Below are 20,631 nucleotides of genomic sequence, written 5' to 3' on the forward strand. Positions count from 1 at the left end.
TGGACTAATGGAGGCTCTCCTTGTGTCCCCAAAAGCCAGACGGGTACTATACTCCGTCTTCATTGCCATTGGATGAAGAGCAATGCCGTTTGTGCTCTTTTGTGAATTCTTCCAGCTGCCTCCTCTTAGCTTTCCTTGTCTAAGCCTACATATAAATAATTCAAGCTTGACCTGCGTGCAATATTTATCAGTAATTGAATAGGGGTTTAACCTTGTCTGACTTTGTAAATAAGCGTACTTTTACTTATCTTTACATCTCACCTTTTTTGTAATTCAAGGTAGCGAACATGCCCAATACTCATTAACACCCAGATGGGTTGGGTTGCCTGAAGTCACCCAACCAGCTTTATCTAAGAGCACTACAACTCCCATTCTCCTGGTTTCTAGCCTTGTGTCATAACCACTAGACCAAATTACAAAGAAAGATTATGTGAAATTTAGAAGAAACTGGGAGCAGGAAGATTTTAAGGCAAGGAATCAGGCTTTAAATTATTCGCCATCAAGAGTGAGCCAGTTGTTCTGATCCAAGTGAAGAAATTTCATGTTTTATTTTAAAGGGAAGCCTTGTGAAATTCAATCCTGATCATATGGCAGAGAAACTGAGCTTATTTTTCCTAATTAATCAAGCCAGAGATTTCTGACTTTTTGCAAAACATAGATCTAGCATTTTCAAACAAACCTGAATAAATGTAAGCTAGTAACTTGTATCAAAGGGTACTTTTTCAGCACTTTAACTGAATTCAGGATATTTTGAAACCTTCCAGCAAATTTGGATCCAACCTGGTTCACCGCCCAAATCAGTGTAGCTCAAATGGGCTATTTCTATATTGCTGTTCTACCACCAATCAAGCTATTTGAAATTGGTTCCAGTCCTCAAGCGAGCTAATGAATTACAGAATATTGAGAAAGGGCACAGCTGAAGGATAGAAATAGGAAGACGAGATTTCAAAAGTGAACTTGAGGGTTACAAAATACTGCAGAAACAACAAAACTCACTGGGGACTAAATCAAAAAACAATGCAGCTTTTCAGCATGATTTCAGAATAACCTACTAAAGAGTATAACTGCCTATAAAGGAGTTTTTAGGAGATGAAAGAGTTTGACATACTCAGCGCATCATATCACTCCCACCTTCCTTCTGGTATTTCAAATGAACACCAATTGTAAACTGATCTTTTTCAAGAATTGACACTAGTTGTTATGTTTCTTAATAGTTTATTGAAGATTTCAAGAAAGTGTCACTGCATCCTTGGACTCCTCCTTTTTGCAATCACATGTACCATTCTTCTCCTGAAAAAAAAAAAAACATTAGAGAATTATTACACTGACCAGCCAGAAATCAAGATTTTTATGGCTAAATTATACTATTGCTGCATCCTGTTAATTCCATCTTCATTTTTTGCCAACTCAAGAATATATACATACCTAATATTCTTGCTTCCTAGTTTCCACACATAATCAGGTATATAGTGCATTGAAAGTGATTGACCTTCAGCTTTCATGCTAAAAAAATGTCTAGAACTCATCTCTTGGCTTCTAGGGCCAATAGACCAAATTGGCTCTTCAGGATATCTATCATTTAAACTGGCTTTAGCATATTAAATGCAAATCAAAACTAGACATCATATTTACATTCAGCTTCAAGACATTCTTAACCTTTGGAAAGCCTGCAGGTTTTCCTATAAAGTCACTTGGATAAAAGCCAAGATCAGACTAAACCTGGATTTGTTTGGTCATAACTATGATTTTGTTAAATATGAACCAAGCAAAAACAAGAAAAGCTATCACAATTTTATATGAATAACCTGATCCATAAAATTTTCTACCAGTAGAATTTAACAGATGTTCCTTAGTACATCGACTGCAAACTGCTCTGACAGGCATGCTGTTGTTCTTTTGCAAAAAAAAAATGAACAAGTGATTCATTTCATGGGCAGCTTGGCTATAGAGAATTCGAGAGCTGACAGAAATTCAGCTTCTGCTTCACCCCATTTCACTGTTCAACAAGAACCTGTTTCCTTACCTATGTACTGCAGAGTTCTCTCTATAACATTCAAGTGTGTGGGCATATACTGGCTATTGGTCAACTGTAAAATAAAATTTAAAATTTAATTGTAACATGGAATGTTGTTTTGAATTTAATATAAACCAAGGTTAATAAGTTTCATTATAATTGGTTTTATTTCAGAATGCCTTTTTAGGCAGCAGACTCCAGTTTTGTTCACTTCTGTAGGGATCAAGTGATTCTACACAATTTTGCAATTACGTTAAGAGTCTGAACTTGGATAGGGAAAAAAAGTTTATCATGAACTTGTAAGTGACATTTTAAGATTTTCATTCAATAATGAAAGAATATAGTCAATGAAGTATTTTAAGGCTTAAAGCTAATGTATCAATAAATAGCACAGAGAGGAAAATAAAAAAATGTAGCATAAGTTGGTAACAGTAATTTATATACTAAAAATGGAAAACTAAATATGACTGGGAGAAGAGGAAAAGTAAAGCATGCTTTCCAGGTCATTTTTCTCTGTAGCAACTTCTGACACTATGTATTAAGATATTTCCCATATTTGCATGTGGCAAATAAGTCACCAAATTTACATTCAGCTTTGTGAAATGAAGAGTCTTACCTTATATGGAAGTGTTCCTAGTTTCATCCAGCTGGTATTATCTTCGCCTAAAGGATAAGAATTAAAGTTAGTAGGGAAAAACAGACTGAAATATTTCTGAAAACAAAATTAAGTTTAAACATTAAATGCAAACTTATGAACTTGTAAAATTGAGGGGAGTTTTACAAAAGGTACTAATATAGTCATTGGGAGGTAGCAAGGGGCACAAGGAGGAGATGAATATTTTATTCCAAAGACTGAAACACAGGATAGTGTACAATTGCAACTACTCTTAACTCTGAACTGCCCCTGGGAACAGATGCTGCCTAATCAGAAGGACAGTTGCGGCCAGAGGTACACTGCCCCTTAGGTGCAAGTGCAAAGCCATTGCATTCAGCTATTTAACTGCCTCTCTGAATTGCTGCCATGCACCCTTTACCACCCCATAAAGCAAATCATCTTTTCAGGTAATTGAAGGACAAGCCAAAGCTTTCTGAATCTTTACAAGACAGAGAAGAATTTGCTTACTAGACTATTAGAAATTCCCGCCCCATGGTTGTCCCTAGCCATTTGCAAATGTTCTTATTAAGGGCGTAAAGTGAAAGGTCAACCTTTCCACCTGCAACTAATTCTTAACGGCCCTTATGTCAGAAACACTGCCAAGCCAGCCAATGTGCCAGTTTCAAGACCACATCTTGATTTAATACTTTTGCAAAACAAAAGGTTATAGGAATACAAATTATATTCTTCTCCCTAGCTATTTGTCTGCAGCCATCCCTTCCCACATTTCATTGTGCCAATATTCAATATCGAAGTTTTCTGAGGGGGGGCGGGGATTGGTAATACACCACCATTGGGCTTCCACAAACAGTTGCTAATGGAACAAACAAAATGGGAGAAGCCTCCCTCTTCTCCCCTTCCCCTTCCCCTCCCCCTCCCCCAGACCCCCTCTCTTGCATTTGCTTAAGCCCAGCAAGTAGCGTAAAGACAGATCTGCAACTGACCTGTTGATTCCAACCTTGCTAGCTGTGATGGTGGAAAACAACCAATGGTCCAAACAAACCTAAAAAAGCACAATCTCTTCATGTTTGGCTCCAATTTTAGAAGTTACCACAGGCCTTCCTGCTCAGCCGCTTGAAGTTACTTGCAGAGTTTCAGCCCCCTGGTTGCTTAGTCTAGTTTTGGGGGGAGAGCTTCAGCCAATAGAAGCTTTTCGATACTGTAACAAAGCCTCCCCCCCAATAATGTTAGGAATGTGCTTCTGTCCTCACACAGCACTAGTAACCGAAGCTGAGAACCTAGCAGAGTACGCATAATGTATTCTGGCATCACACTTCTGAGCTCTGAAGTCAGTTTTTGCAAGGGGGAAATCGAGGATCAGAATAAAAGCTTTAACATGGAATACAATGCAAGCACTTTTGTTATTTCTTATGCCACTTGTACACTTAAGAGGTTTTGAACAGTTACTGCCCTTAAAGAATAACTTTACAACTGCAGTTAATCATGTACGTAAGAAACTGGAATCCAATTCACCTGTTTACTAAAAATTCACTTACGTCAAGAGAAACTCTAAAGATATAATCCCCAAGCTTCAATTAAGCCATTGGCATAATTGGTTCAAACTGAGTAGTCACTATGGTTGAATATATCCGCAGCCCAGTTACATAGCATACTTATTTGTGGAGTCCATTAGAATACTACTTGGAATATCCAGCTTGGAATATAACTAGTCCCATGGTGAACAAGCTGTTCATAGGATTTAAAGTTTACTGGTTATACTGACAAGGGACTTAAAAAACACTCTTCTCTTGCAAACCACCCATGTACAAAATAGGAACTCCAAACCATTACTTGGCTGTTAAGATTCAGTGTTGAATCCTGTTCACAAAGCAGTCTTTTCTTCTTCTTCTTCAAACACACTGAAACATGAAATTTGACAGAACTGCACTTCTGTTTTAAGCTGAGCATTGCTGTATCTTATGAATTGATCCAAGACCTATGTATTATGAAATGCTTTCAAGAGACATAATATAGACCTAGCTAGCACAACAAAGCCAATAGTTCTGGAGGGCAACTTAACATTAGATACAAAAAAAAACCCTATTATTTTTTCATCAACTTTGTCATCAACTACATTAGATATAAAACCCTATCGTGTTTTTTTTCATCAAGTAGTAAGCAAAGTAACCTTTACATTTTGGTAAGATGCATGGATTAGAGTAAGGGGAACTCTAAAATTATTATTTTTTTACATTATCAGTCATCATCCCACAGCCGGCCACCCATATTATATTAACTTGACACTACAGTTACAAAATACTAATTCAATACTACCTCAAACTTAACAGAGCAACCGCTATTATAAAGGGAAAAATACCAATGCATTTATCTGCCTGGCCATGAAAGTGTTTTCCTAAAACTTTTAATATATAGCCAATATGAACTAAAAGCAACCATTCCTATACACAATGGAGACCATGAGTAGTAAAATTATGCATAGATGGAACTCACTTTCCCCTCCCATTGAACTCTATAAAAATGTCCTTATCACAGTGAAGACAGAAGAAGTAGGTCGTATGCACGAAGAAATCACGGGTCTGAGGCACAAGTGTCAGCATCATAGTCCGTTTGCCTAATGCTGATTTCAGTTTAGGCCTCACAACTAAGCACCATACCATATGAGAAGTGCTGCACTGAAATCCCACTGTCAGTAGTGTGATGCCAGAATACCCCCATAGCAAGATTACACAGAAAGTCACCAAGTTAGATTATAGTTCTTTTTACCTACCTGTATGCAGGCGAAAATGAGAATCTTGGAGCAAGCAGGAATACTACATCCAGGTGCTAATGTCCATTGCCACTTGTGGTACTACGTTCCTCACAGTTATGCACTGCGGAAATGCTGTCTAAGTGCTGTTACATAGCAGGCCACTACTTTTAAACAGTGTCATATTGCAGTCTCAAACTCCAGAGAAAAGCATGCTGCCACAAGTGGTTGCCAAGGAGATGCCAAGAACTTTTTAAAAACAAATATACCACAAAATACGCACAGAAACAGAAATTCATTTATTACAACTAACAAGGATGTGATTATAGCATGCTATGATTGTTAAACATGGGTAGACCCTTGAATTGGGATAACTTATGCATGACCTAAAGGCTTAATGGCATGCAGAAGTAGAATAGTTATGGCTTCTGCTCAAAAGGCATCATCTGTAAATCTAAACAAATATTTATACCCATTTGAAAAAGCTAAAAAGATGGAACATTCAATTCAATGAAAACTCCCCAACAATTGATTTGGTACTGAGGGATCAGCCTGCTTGTTATCCTTTGAAGTCAGACTACTGTGCGTATTTAATATAAGGACGTTTGACAAAAGTACTCGTCCAGTAAAGTGTTAAAAATCTACATTGGCCCCTCAATATTTCCTTCCCATTTTAATATCAGCCGTGTTTAGACAAAATGTAAACAAGAGATGAACCTTAGGAAGGAAATGGGACCATCAGCTTCCTTCACTCGTCCAAGATTACAGTACTACAAAAGAACATGGTTTAGGATATGTGCCAGCATCCTAAGGAAAAATGGCATGTAATCTGAAAAATAAACTGAAAATTAGTTTCCATTTCCAGAGGCCCCACCACTGTCAGTCTTGGTGTTTCCTACAGCGGGTGTCCATGAACACCTCCTTGAGAAAAGCAGAACTGAGCTGTACGCAGCCCAGGACACAGTTAAAAGTCCACATTTGTATCACAAGGGTTTCTCTACATCAGAAGTCAATGCAAGAACTGTGGGCGTTCTTCCCCCTTTGATGGTAACTTCTTGAAGCTTCTGGGAATATAGCTTAATTCAACCACAACACTAAATGAGAGGCAGTCCAGCAACCTTGAATATCAGCTGTTTACCATTCTTGGGTTTTCAAAAGGCTTGCTCAGCACAAGCTTTTGAGTCAATCCATTTTGCAGAATGAAAATACGTAATAACTGGTGGCAGTGAAGTTTCATAGGCTGCAGTTATAAGCGGCTTACAGGTAACTGATTCTTCCTCAGCTTTAGCACATTTAAAGTAGGGATGGGGGAACCACATATGGCATTCTGGTTATCGCAAGCTACTGGAGGTAGTAGCACAGAGAAAGTGTCAACAGTTGAAAGGGAAAAAAAAACCAGCCAAAACAGGATGCCTGCAAGTAATCAGTACTGACTTGCCAAGTTTTATGCCCCCCCCCCTCTCAACAACCTTCTGGGGAAAAAGGTAAGAGTAAATGCAACATTACCCAGAGTAACTGTTTTAAACAAGATATAAAATGGCTCCCCTTTAGAGGGGACAAAAGCTCCCCACCCTTATTTAAAGCACCGAAGTTATTGAATAAAAAATCAACAGGATTAATCACAGAATGTTCTCTGATCTGGTTCATCTTCATTTTACCAAGCCATTGTACCTTTTTATACCAGGAAACTGAGCACCCAGTAGTTTAGGTACGAGGGTATAGAGTCCAAGTCAGCTTAACTTCTTACAGCATTTTAATAAATACAAATTAATTCAACTCTACCAAGTCAACAGCACAAGTTGATACTATGTAGCCCAAGGGGAAAAAAATCCATTTGAATGGTACTTAGATTTCTGTATGTCAGGCTTTAAATCTAATAAATTACTACTGTAATCCTGAAAGGATATTTCATTTCTGCATTTCAGTGAAGTTTTGATATTAAATATAATACACAAGTGCCCACCAATGCTCAAACCTTTTGTATCAAGATTATGCTGGTTAAATCAAGAAAAAAAGTACTCCTTCCAATATTTGGATTGCAACTTCAATATATATTCAATCATCAAGGTTTCTGTTAAGATAAAATGTCTGGTGGGCACTAAATGCTTAACTAGGAAAAGAATTAGAAGTGAAATAGATCAACCAGATCTCAAATTTTGAGTCTTATTAAAAGAATGAGATGCTGAACAACATATAGAAAGTCATGCTGACTTATTAACAGTTGGAATGGAAACGTCCTTTGGAGAGACAACAGCCAATACTGTTAGATTACTTGCCCTTACCCATTTCCTTCCCACCTCCTTATTCAAAACTGAACTACATTGTTCATTAAGTTAAAGATCTATTTCACCAAAAATCAGTTTGCTTCCTCATTGTAAGGAAGTTAAAATTCCAAATACGTATACTTGAATAATTATAGTCAAAGTTTTGCAGAATTCTCAAAGCCTTTTCTAAGGGTAAGACTTCATTTGATATGAAATATCAAAGCTCAGATTTTAAAATTGCAGATATTTTAGGCTTTGTGGCACGGTAGCATCCCAGCCACGTGTATTGTGCAACACTCCAGATCTCATTTCAAGAAACGCATTGCCTTTTGGAAGTGTTATTTGCCCTCTATGCTGAGAAGTTTTACGATAAAAGAATCTTGCGCTACATTTAGACTATTTATTTTAAGCACAGTAAAAAAAGTTTACACTTGTTGGGATTGCATATGGCACACAGTACACTGCCATCAAGGTAGGGACGTTATACATCAAAAAAGCTAAGTTTAGAACACTGCATTACATAATTAGACTTTTTTGCCCAGGCCACTTACAAATTCTAAATCATTTTAAGTTCTAACATCCATAAAAACGTAGCTTTCTTACTAAAATGCAAGAATTTTCTTTTTTAAAAAAAAGTTGTGTCTAAACAAGACAAATAAAACAAACTGGAATGAAAAATCTACAAGTCACATCTAAAATCGGGGCTTTTTGTTTGGGCCTTCATATTCTTCTCTCCCTCTCCCGTAAGCTGCAGGAGTTCCAGGCCCCATTCCTCTAGGGCCCTGGCCACCTACAGGCCCCGCACCTCCCTGTCCAAATCGCTCAGGGCGCTATCAGAACAATTAAGAGTTCATTATGTGTAGTTGATGTCCATGTGTGTTAAGAATTTATTTTAGAAGGTTCCGCAGTCAACGTTCGTCGATACAATCACCATTGAGTCGATCCACAGGTACCGGGAACATAGAAAGGAAAAAAGGGTAATTTAATAATTAGTTTAACTTAATACATGTCTCGTGGTATGTTCCCAACTTGATCCATTCTGAAATGTCTGTTTCAGCGAACAGATTTTCCCTGAAGCGCTAAAAATTCAAGCATTAGTTATGGGTTCCAACCAAGAATTCTCTCTGAAAGGAATTCTGGTTATCTGCCACAATTGCTAATCTAGACAGTCGGTGGACAAGGAAGGTACAAAGAAGCACTGCAAGAGCTTCCTAAAGCATCGGCCATCTTGTATAAAAAGCAGATGCCCAGTTAAAAGGTATAAGACCGTGTTTTCGAAGTTACTTGAACTGTTTTTCAAATGTTTTTCGAAAGCCACTGATCCTATGAAAGTACAAGAAAATATTATGCACCTGGTTAAATTGCCAAGACAAGACAACCACTAAACCTTTGCACAATGTTAAGCTTCTTTAAATAGCTCCACTGCGGTAGAGGTCCTATGTCTTTAGAGTAAGGATTAGCAGAGTCAATTATTATTTTGCAGTATCTGAATACACGCAAAGCTGGTCTCCTCTGAATCCACAAAAGCTCAACTAAGCTGAAATAAAGCAGACCAGTTCACTTGTCAATTTACCTGTTCTTTCTTCATTTCTTGATTTACCAGGCACAAGGGAGTATAATGAATCAAAGATGTTGATGTTGGTATTATTGGCGCTGTTAGGGTAGCATAGGAACTATTATACAAAAAAAAGCTTTCCAATGCACTCAAACTTAACAACAGAGCCAATTCACTCAGTATTTAATTCCTCAGACTGGCTGTATGAATCCTTTAACTAGATACGCATGCAGATGTTCTTTGTGAAAGGCTCACACTAAATTTATTCCCCAATAACCCCACAAACAAAAGCCTAGATTCCAGAATGCTACTACCACAATCATCACAGATGAGAAAACATATGCATGAGCCCTTCACTGACTTGCATAAGTATCCAATCATGGAGTCACTGAGAGTCTGGATTTCTAGCATATAAGTAAAACTCCATCAGATTTCCTCTAACAACTGGCTTACAGTTACAGGCCAAGTGTCATGAATGAACAAATTCCATAAAGGAGACAATTTCTACTAAGTTGTTAAAGTTATGTACTTTAGAAAGACACCACAGTGGTTCACTGAAATTTCAGGCTTTTTTTCTAGTGCCACCAATTACAAGCGAATGAGATACTTAAAATATTTGATACACTGCATTGTTAATTTTGAAAACACACATCAGGGTTTTATCAGACAACCTATTTCAACAGAAGTCTATGACTAATCGCAGACTCCTTTGAGCTATACAGTCAAAACAGCAACAGGAAATCTTTAAGAACCTGGGATTAAATAAATGGTATTGGTTTCTATATTAAGTGACACATGAGCTACTAGTAGCCCATCTCATGTAGCAAAACCTCCAGTACTAGAACAGCCTCCACCCTTAACCCCCAACACTATTTTATGTGTTAGATTAAACTCTTAAGGTGAATGTGTACCAGACAAAGAAGGCTTAGGCTTAGATTTTTTCAGTAATTCTATGTATCAGTTGTACACTCCATTATATTACTCCAAGGCTTCACGTATGTGAAATCAAGAAATTTCTCTGAAGCCTACAAGTACAGGAACAGGAAGTAAAGTTCAAAGTGCTTGGAGAACAAGTGTACTATAAGGCAAGTACAAGTGTACTATACGCCCCTGAATATTGGTGACAACCGGGAAGAAGCTACTGCTTTCAGACATCCCCCGAAGCATCTGGTTAGCCACTTTGGGAATAGGATGGATCTTTAGTTTGATCCAGCAGCTCCATCTATAGTCAGGAAACTTAAAACAGCACCATAACCAAATCTTATATTATTTAAGAGTCAACAAGCAACTTGCTCAAGAAACAGATTGCTAATGAGTGGCCTACCTCAAGAACTGCTTCTTCCCTCATCACATATTGTGTTGTCCAAAGCCAATGTGTACAATAAGATACGTAATTTACACCTAAATATTCTCTACCTGTGATTAACCCATTACATTAACAAGTAGCACAAGTGTAGTGTAATTATATTTTTAGGCTTATTTTCATCTCCCTTTATTTTATGCACATTTCTATGCACCGCAGTTAACTCAAGTTCAGAAAGTGACAAAAGACCACTTCTGCTCATTAAGCTAACAACAAGAATGTGTGCACACACACCCCTACACACATATTGTTAGATTACAGAACTAAAGGCTCCTTGCAAGTTTAGCCAGACAACTCCCAACCCAACTGATCACAGGAAAGTCTGCCAATATCCATTGCAGAAATGTGAGCAGACCTGTAACCATACTGGCAAAGACTAGACTCAGTTTTACATTGCTCAACAAGTTTCTTCCTATTAACAAGCTGGAAAAAGGAAGCCTATCTAAAAGTGTAGGTTATGTGGAATTAATGCAAAAAATCTCTAGAACTATGGTCAAGCTGCCACAGGATACATTACCATATCGCTTCCCATCATAGTGCCACTCATAGATGTTTGTCCGACTCCCGGATTGGTCTCATAGCCAAGGCCAGTGCCACCTGCTAATGGTGGGAATTTTTGAGCAGATGTACCATAGGGATCTATTTAAAAAAAATCAAATGGTTATGCATCAGATGGATCACAATAATTTATACAGGTGAGTTTAATTGGAAAACGTTTTTTACCTCCCATGTTCATTGCACTGGTACCGCCCATTCTCATGTCTCTTTCTCTCTGCAAAGACAGACAGACATTTTTAAGAACAAGTAAATTCCTTAAAAGCTCTGTAACGCACACTTAGAAGCTGGGAGACTATGACTTCTAATTCTTAAGTAACAAAAGCCAGCAGGATGATCAGCTCTAAGGTAGCAGGGACCAATCCTACAAGATCCAGATTTACATCATCAAAATTGGGAAAAGTCTTTCAAACAAGTATCAAAACTTATTCCTAGGGTTCAATGTGAGAGTCAAGCATCTGGGCAATTAGATTACTGGGATTCTTCCAGCCCCAACTTACAGGATCCATATAACCCATTCTAGTGTAGCTTTCTTCTCTCTGCCTTCGCATTTGTTCTTCCATCTCACGCTGACGGATCATCATCTCTTCTTCCCGCCTACGGCGCTCTTCTTCTTGCCTGAAAATACAATTACTCTTTAATAATTTGTACTTTTAGAAGACTTCAATAGTGTACTAATTAATTTTACTACAAAATTATTTAAGCTAAGAAGCAAGCCTTCAAAAACAGCTGTAAATAAGCCTTCATGAATTACAATAAAATAGGTCTATTGGGAGGAGACAAAGCTGAGCAATCCTCCACTAGTTCCTTCACTTGGTTCTAGGCAATTTCTGGTTTCCCACAGCCACATACAAAACTTGTAGTTAAATACAGGACTAACAACGATAGGTTCAAATTACCTCAACTGCATTTCTTTTCGTTTCTGCATCTCTTGATTGTGAAGTTCCTCCATGCGTCTCAATTCCTCTTGTCGCCTCATGAGATCTGTAAGTTTGACCATTTAAGCAACCACTGTTTAATAGTTTTCTATCAATTAAAAAGAATCTAAATTTTATTAAATGCAAAAAGCCTAACAAGCAACTTTGTACACAAACAAGTTTGCCTCCAGATTATTTTAGTTGATGATTCATACATTCAACAAATACTTAGCAAACACATTACTACTTAGGTAACTGATGGAAGACAAATATTTTCAGCTCAACTTTTTTCTGAAACAACAGCGTAAGACTGTAAGGGGAAAACTGCAAATAATAAAATGTAACTGTGGCACTCGCCTTATGGTACACCCTTTCCCCCTGAAATTAGAGTGGGATCATCAGTTTTGATATTTATTGGATTGGTTATACTCTCAGGCCTAGTATTCCTAGGGAATCATTGATATCTTGATGGCTCCCTTGTTGAGTGGGAGCCATCAAGACCAATGTCCGGTTCCTTGGGAATCCTAGGCCTGAGAGCATAACTAGCATTTTACCCTCTCTTCACCATAGTTAGTATTTTTGTTTTTATGCTATTATTGTGTTTTTTAGATTTTTATATTGGCTGTTTTATCTATTGTTGTGCAACCACCCAGAATCACCTTTAATAGTGAAATGGGCAGCTATATGAATGTGAGTAATAAACCTAAAAATAGTAAATTTATATTTTAACTGGAGTAAAAGCAAACATTAGAATACTAAAAAGTGAAAACTTGAGAAAAAATGGGAGAAATCAAGCAAAATCTCAACCAGAGATCTGTGCCCTATACCTTGGCGTAAAAGATTTGCCTGATGCTCATGATAAGCATCCTCCATCTCACTTTCCAGTTTGTCCTTGGCATCTTTCATGTTTTTCTCTACTTGATCTCTCTGCTGTTTCTCCATTTCATCCAAAGATTTCCACCGTTGAGAATATTCATACTCAAAACTTCCAGGTTGTGCGAATCTTGGAGGAGTTTCTCTCTCCCTAAAATTCCAATTTGAAAATGAAATGCAGATTAATATTTTACAAACAGCTGGTAAAGTTTAAGCCTGGCTAATGTTCAGCCAGGGAGGGGGAGGACTTTAACATCATACTATAACATTAGCACTTTTCTTTTATCTAGATAGTTATTGTACTGCTACTCAGAAAGTCAAGTACAAAAGAAATTATAGTCTTAAGACAGTTACAGAGGAAGAAGCCTTTTTTTCTTAAATATTTTCAGTTTACTTTTGAAAGGCACTATTCCATCAAAATAGTAATTAGAGTGAACACAATATGAGTCTGGCTAGAACTGACAAGTTTAAGTTCTAGCTAAAGGGACTACGTATACCATCTCCTGCTAACAATGCCCTAATTTTCAGTTTCTCACTTCGAATGAACTACACCCCAGGGATACTGAGCATTTTCAATTTGCCATTAAAAAAAAAAGCCTGCAAAATAGGCCATAAATTCTGATAGTACTATTGCTTCTCTTTATTACAGCTGCCCTTAATTTACAAATTATTTTTTTAATTTAAAATTAATTTAAACTCAAAATCAAATTGCAATTTTTTAAGATGCCTTAAGTAGCATAATATACGACTCCTGAAGTGTTACAATAGGTTGCTTAAGAACCTAGAGCGTAAGAGCACTAAATGTTAATTATTTCAAAATAAAACTCTGAATCTTTTATATTTAATCTACATAAATTCACCAAATAAAATAATTCCATTTAAGTATTTTAGGTGAAAGTTTGGCAGTAAAAAATCTGTTCATAAACATACAATATGCTTACTTTTGATACATTGGATTTTTCTGAGCCAGCTTTTCTGGAAGACCATCTTCATCATCTAGCTGTTCAAGAGGCTCCACAATAACTGGCCTAGGAGTGCTGCAAATCAGAGACAAAGTATTGAGTCTGGTTTAAATACTGGCTTAAAGCTTTTATTTAAACTTTCAGTCCAAAGTCTTCAGTTACTAAACTACATAAAAAAGAGACTTACGTTGTCAGAAGAAAGACGCCTTCAGTGCAACGTTCAAATGCTTTTCGAGCGGCAGGCTTAGATGCAAATTCCACAATGCCCTTTCCTGTGGATCTGCCACGATCATCTACTATCACAATAGCTCTTTCAATTGGTCCAAATTGAGAGAAAGCTTCTTCCAGCAATTCATTTGACACATATGGGGAGAGATTACGCACAGAAAGAGCAGCAGCATGGGTGGCAAAACGCACACGAAGCTGCCTTCCTCTCATAGGAATATCATCAAGTTCTGCCTTTGCAATTTCAGCCAAAGCTCGGGATTCCTGTAGATAGGTTAATAAATCTTAATTTAAAAGTATGTTCAACGTAAGAATAATCTTAGTATTAAGTCTAAAAAAACCTGGAACACCAATGCTTACCAGTTTAATAAAGCCAAAACCTTTTCCCTTGTTAATGAAGACCTCTCCTGGTTCACCATATTTGGAAAATAATCTCTTAAACTCCTCTTCGGTGATATCAGCAGGCAAATTCCCAACAAACAGACGGCAGCGCTGAGTATATGTTTTCTCTCCAGGGCGTCTCAAAAGTGACAGATTTGCTTTAAAACCCTAAAAAAATTAAAGACAAAAGTTAATATTTGTATTTAAAAGGCACACGCCATTTTATCTATTTCCCTCTTACATACATAGTACCATGCAAGCATAGATTCTGATTATGCTCATAACTTACTCCATATCCAAGCTGACACAGTCGATCAAGCCTGGAAATACCCACTTTCATAAGCTATTATCCCTTTTTCATATTTACTTTCATTTACATTTCAATATTTGAAGAGACCCCTTTTACTTCTATGAAAAGTGTTGTACTAAGCAATCTGACAATTTTCCATTTAGATCAGGGGTGTCAAACTGCAGGCCCGCAGGCTGGTTGCATCATGTGGAGCCTGGCCCACCCAGGCTGGTTGCATCATGTGGAGCCTGGCCCACCGCAAGATCGATGGACTTAATGGATCTATCACATAACGAATCCACAAACCTTTACCCAGCCATGAAAAGAAATGTAATGCCTGCACCCTTCCCGCTTAAGCATCCACTCTAGTAGGAAATCAAATTCAAAAATTCCAAATATTAACAATGAAACTATATCTGCTATTAAAACACTGATCATAATTAGAGCCCTGGACAGCTAGTAATGCAGTCCCACACAATCATTATGTGATTTACATTAACTATAGCATACATTTTATACACAGCCCAAGACAATTCCTCTTCATTCAATGCAGCTAAGGCAAGCCAAAAGATTGGGCACCTGTGATCTATACTGTCTTGCACAAGTATCACCATCACCTCATTTTCTCCCAAGCCACTTAGCACAGCACTAAAATATCATTTATTAGGCCTTTGCTTCAATATCTCTATTAAAAGTATCACAATTCTAATACAACTCATCACTATCATATTCATTTATATTATGCAGCACACTTTCAGTATTCCAAAATATGCAACTATACATCTATGCTTAAAAATCCAACATGTTTCCAAGCATCACAAATGCCACTGCTAATTCTATTATTACCCTACCATAAAAGCAAAGCGGACAATGGCCCTGAAGGAAACACAATCAGGCTTAATCTAATTCACATAAACCACTAATGCAAAGCATATGGTTACTTGATTTAAGATTTGTGGCATCTGCAGACCAAGCTTTATACGTATTGCTTTATATAAACCTATTTATGGTTTAGTCACTAAGTCAGATTACCAGATAAATGGGCAACCTTATGGCGAACCTAAACGGTTTCCAACGTAGCAAACTACAATAAAACTAAAATACCAAGGATTACTTTATTAATAATGCTGTATTTTTCATCCTGCCCTACAATACGTTGCTTGCCTTAGACAGAGTAACTGGGTTATATATAAACTCAAGGTGATAAAACATACCCAAGTGAGAATTGCAGTTACCCAGCCAGTTTTGGTGCTTAAGGGAGGCCTAAAGTTCAGACTTCTGCTTTCTAAGCCAGAACCATAACTAGATGAAACTGGGCTATGTTGCAGGCGTTACGTGTCTGCATACAAACACAAAAGAACTAGTTTGCTGTAGAAGCTCAGGCACCAGGCTAGAAACTTGGAAACCACAAGTCCTACTAGCCTTGCCTCGGGCATAACTTGGGCAAGGCATTCACTCTCTGCTCTAGGGAAGAGGCAATGGCAAATCAACTTCCACTGTAGTCCCCGCATGTATTTTTTTTTCGGAAGTGATTTGCCATTGCCAAAGATCGTCCAGAGAAGGACCAGTTCCTGCAGTGAAGCGCTGACCCTAAGGCGGGCACCCACGAACGTACAGCCTACTGATAGCCGTTTTCTTAGAATAGCGCGATCTGTGCGATCGAAGATACTGCCAAGATAGCAAAAAACCAGGACTTGCACCCAGCAAGCCTACTGTTCTGGGAACGCCAGCGCGGCACACCTCTTACAAAAGCAGCCTGATTCCCCTTAAAAGCCATGAGCTGCTCCTCGGCCGCCGCCACGCCCGCCGCAACAGCCCTCGCGCACGCGCATCCCCGGGCCCAAGATGGCGGCCGGGAGCGCCGTCGGGGAAGGCGCGCGGCAGAGCCGATACGCCGGCGCCATCTTGTGTTAAGGCAGGGCCGGGAGGGGCCGCCGCCGCGGTTCGCTTTACCTCACTGTCGGAGACCTTCTCGTCTCCCGCGCCTTGCTGCTGCGATTGCGGCGGGTGCGGGTGCTGGTGAGACGGGTGGTGGTGCTGCCCGCCGCGCCTTTCGCCGCCGCGGTGTTGCTGTCCAGGCCCACCGCCGCCGCCGCCGCTCTTGGGGCCGCCTCCTGGCTGCGGCCCTCCCGGGCTTCCTTTCAGGGCCCCTATGGGTCCCCCTCCACCTCCGGGAGATGGCCCGGGTCCCTTCTTGGAGCCGCCCTGGCCGGGACTTTGGTTCGGCGGCGCGTTAGTCTGCGGCGGCGGCTGCGTCTCCCCTCCTCGGCTGCCGCTCTGCAGGCCTGAGGGGGCGGCTGGGGCCGAGACAGAACTTGGTGTGGAAATGGCAGAGGCGGCTGACGAGGTCGAGGCCGGTGCGCCGACCTGATTCTGGGTCGGCCCCAAGGAAGGCGACGAGCCTGCCGGGCTGGAGGAAACGGAGGCAGCGGTGGAAGGCGGAGTGGAGTTCGAGCTCGGCGGTTTAGCAGGCTCCGGCTTCGGGGGGCCGCCGGCTGCAATATGGGGGCCGCCGCGCGGTTGCCCCATACCGCCCGCCATGGCCGGCGGCGGGGAACGGAAGTCGTGGTTGCCGGGGAGGCCACCTCGGCCTCCGCCGCCGCCGCGACGATGGAAGCCGCCGCCGCGGCTACGAAAACGGTCTCTCGACATGGCGAATATGGTGGCGGTTAAGATGGGGCCTGACGGCCTTTCCTTCTCGGAGTCCGACTGAAGACAAAATGGCGCCAGGCGCAGAGATTAAAAAAAACGGCCTCGAGGCCGCCTTTGTCTCACCCTTTTATAGCCTCGGCGAAGAGGCGCAGTCCCCGCCTTCCTGGCTTGCTTTTTTTTTTTTCCCCCTGAGTGAGCCAATAGAAAACTTCCCCAAACAGATTGACAGCTCTCCGAACCGATCGCCAACAAAGCGGGAGGGGAGGGGAGAAAAAAGGCCGCCGCCTTCAGCCCCTCCCCCCCCGTGGCTCCCGCATTCGTCCATTCGCCAGCCGCAATACAGAAAAGAGCCACTCGAAGATGGGGGGGGATTAAGGACGAGTCCTTTAACTTACGTTTCCACCGATTGGATCGTTTGGTTCCCAAAAGGCGGGGCTAGGTGTTGAAAGGGAGGGGGTCTAATACGCACCGCATTGCCTTGCAGGGAACAGAGGCCACGTGGGCTGGTCTGAGCGAGTGGCCGTTTCTTCGCTTACCTTGAGCGTCTTTTTATTTCGCCCCGCCGGTGTGTTATTTTACTATAAGGATATATATTCCCTTTACTATGAACGTCATTCATAAAATAAATTTAGATTTCTCTCTTCAGTTCCCCGTTGCTGCTCGTCCATATTATTTAAACCAGGGGTCTTCAAACTTGGCCCTTTTATGACTTGTGGACTTCAACTCCCAGAATTCCTCAGCCAGCAAAGCTGGCTGAGGAATTCTGGGAGTTGAAGTCCACAAGTCATAAAAGGGCCAAGTTTGAAGACCCCTGATTTAAACCACAGCGTTGAGCAAGAGGCTAAAAGGAGGAATGCGGAAATACAGCTAACTCGAGAGCTCTCCCTGCTGCTCTCTCCTTTTGCAAACCACAAACGCCTTGGCCATCGGATACACAAGTTCCGCCTTTTATATACCGGTGTGCAATATTGTGACGACGTGAGACACGTAGGGGAGGGTGGAGCTTGCATTGTGGCGTCGCAAGGCAATATTTTACCCTTTTGATGTTGGGGTTGAGCCTTTGGATGCGTAGTAGGGCGATAAAACTTCAAAACGGATGAATCTTGGGTTCCTGTCGTAAACCCGATTCAAACTCTGCCTTATGTCTCCATCTGAAGACGCCAAATTGCTGGGTTTTGTGTGGAAAAACCGCTCCGGTCAATTTCGGCTGCTTCTCTCTTAAAACTAATTTGAAATTGACCCAGATTTGCAGTAAACATAGCCTTTTTTTGAGAAGTTGTCATATGCCAAATCGAAGACTAAACTATTCTTTTTTTCCCTTTAACTGCCAATATTATGTTTATTTCTTGGCAGGATTAGAAATATTTTTAGCCACCCTTGTCTCTTCAGAGAGGATAAATCTTGCCAAGTTTCAGACGATGAAATTAGAGGAGGTTATGCTTATTATGGTATTCAACACCATCCAAGTAAATATTGATGTTATTACAATGAAAAAGGCCAAATATAAAATGCCGAAAGCGGATCTGATTTTAAGAATAGTTGCTTATTTAATATATTTTAATAGTATTCTATAATACTCTTTTTTTTACCCACTACTAGGGACTTTAATATAGTTTACAAAAAGGCTTCTGTGTTGGGGCTGTGCCTTAGTCTATGGCAGTATTTCTCAGATTTGGCATATTTAAGCTGTGAACTTCAATTCCCAGAATGCCCCAGCTGGATATAATTTAAAAAAATATCAGGTGACAATCACAGTGAGGCAATTGAAGCTCTGCTTGTTTTTTATGTGTGTCATAAAACTCTTGGACCTGCAACATTTGAGTATGAGGCCCCTGCTTTACAAAGCTCAATAGCAGTGTTCTCCAAACACACTAAAAGGGGGGGGGTGTAAAGCCATTACACAATTTGTGCCTTTAGTTTTAGAAAATTCAATTTTCTACTTGTACTCTCAATTTGGCCATTAATTTGACTTGAAGGTAATGTTGCTCTCACTCCTAAACATATCCACATTATTAAGGTATCCCTTTGAAAATGGGATATAATGTTTATATTAATGGGATTGTGCATAGGTTTTCCCTCCACTTTTCTTCCTATTTTGCATTTTTGTATCATTGATTTTCCTTTTGTTTCAATTTAACGGATCAGTTTAAAATATTTCTTTCAAAGATCTGCACATATTGCACTTTTGGACACAAAGCAAAGCACCAAAGGCACACTGCAGCAATTCTCACAACCTGTTTGGAATGGTCTTTAACCACATGATTTCTTTAATTATATATAATCTTGTATTCCTAATTTAAGTTGGCTGGATTTGTTATTTATTTTCATTTACAGCATTTACCCCACTATCAGAACACCTTTCCTTAAAATGGGAGTGAGGGTATCTCCCCTCAGATGGTCCCCACAGAAGCAGCCCTACGAATCAGGCTGCTTTGAAAGCTAGTAACTGGCTGTCAACTCCGTCCTCAACGTAATCACAGACAGCAGGCCGTAGGAACGGGTAACAACGAAGAAACGTTTTATTCTCACCGCGAAACAAGGAGAAAGCGTTGGAAGCAACACGCTCCCAACGCTCTTTTATGGCCTATTTACACAACGGCCCCACCCCTTCCCGGCACAGGCTAGCATCCGGCCATACGCACATAAACACCCCTCCCCCTGTGCTCTGTCCGCGCGTTCTCCTGCGACTGTGCTCCCCAGTTTGCCGTCCTCTGTGAAGTAAGTGTTCTGGGTGACCCCCGCGCAACCTCCTGGAGACCCACCTCATGCGGCCACCCTGAATAGGCCCCACTGTGAGACCACCCCTCCCCAACCGGCCAACCCCCGCTCACCCCTAGCCAGACCCAGCAAGGCACCTGCAACCCCGGTCCGTGTGTCCATAGCCACTAATCCATCTGGGCTTGGCTCGCAACCGCCCGGATCCGAGGAGGCCAGCAAAGCCGGAATACAGCCAGATACCGGCCCTTCTGGCGCGGTCCCCACCACCAATGAGCAGGCAATAGCGTAGCCCGGTCTGCCCCTCTGGGTGCCTGCGCGGCCTGCTAAAGAATCCATCCGTGTGGGCCTCTCTACTGCCAAGCAGGCATCGGTGCGGCCCGGCCTGACCTTCCGAGCGCCTGCGGGGCCTCCTGAAAGGTCCATCTGTGCAAACGCGCCCAGGAGCTGTTCAGCGGCTGGTGTTCAGAGCTGCTGCAATCCGGCGGCCTTTGGTGGTTCATC

At 40.7% G+C, this 20,631-nt stretch overlaps 1 protein-coding gene across 2 annotated transcripts; it reads right to left on the reverse strand.

Annotated features, from left to right (window-relative positions):
- Positions 1–1,195: 1,195 nt before the first annotated feature.
- SFPQ (splicing factor proline and glutamine rich) lies at positions 1,196–17,547 on the reverse strand. 2 transcript variants are annotated; one of them, XM_083369612.1, is made up of 13 exons: positions 16,714–17,547; positions 14,451–14,639; positions 14,053–14,354; positions 13,845–13,940; positions 12,858–13,054; positions 12,013–12,097; positions 11,614–11,731; positions 11,282–11,330; positions 11,076–11,197; positions 3,614–8,470; positions 2,631–2,677; positions 2,024–2,087; positions 1,196–1,290 (listed from the first exon to the last, which is right to left on the reverse strand). In XM_083369612.1, exons 1-10 carry the CDS (start codon positions 17,410–17,412, stop codon positions 8,333–8,335), a joined length of 1,995 nt encoding a protein of 664 aa, XP_083225738.1. In that variant the 5' UTR covers positions 17,413–17,547; the 3' UTR covers positions 1,196–1,290; positions 2,024–2,087; positions 2,631–2,677; positions 3,614–8,332. The 2 variants fall into 2 exon arrangements, with proteins under 2 accessions (XP_083225738.1, XP_083225739.1); XM_083369613.1 differs by lacking the exon at positions 3,614–8,470 and having other exon boundaries at positions 16,714–17,545.
- Between the last annotated feature and the right edge of the window lie 3,084 nt (positions 17,548–20,631).

This window comes from Vipera ursinii, assembly GCF_947247035.1.
Source record: "Vipera ursinii genome assembly, chromosome: 9".
In the NCBI taxonomy this organism is placed as follows: domain Eukaryota; kingdom Metazoa; phylum Chordata; class Lepidosauria; order Squamata; family Viperidae; genus Vipera; species Vipera ursinii.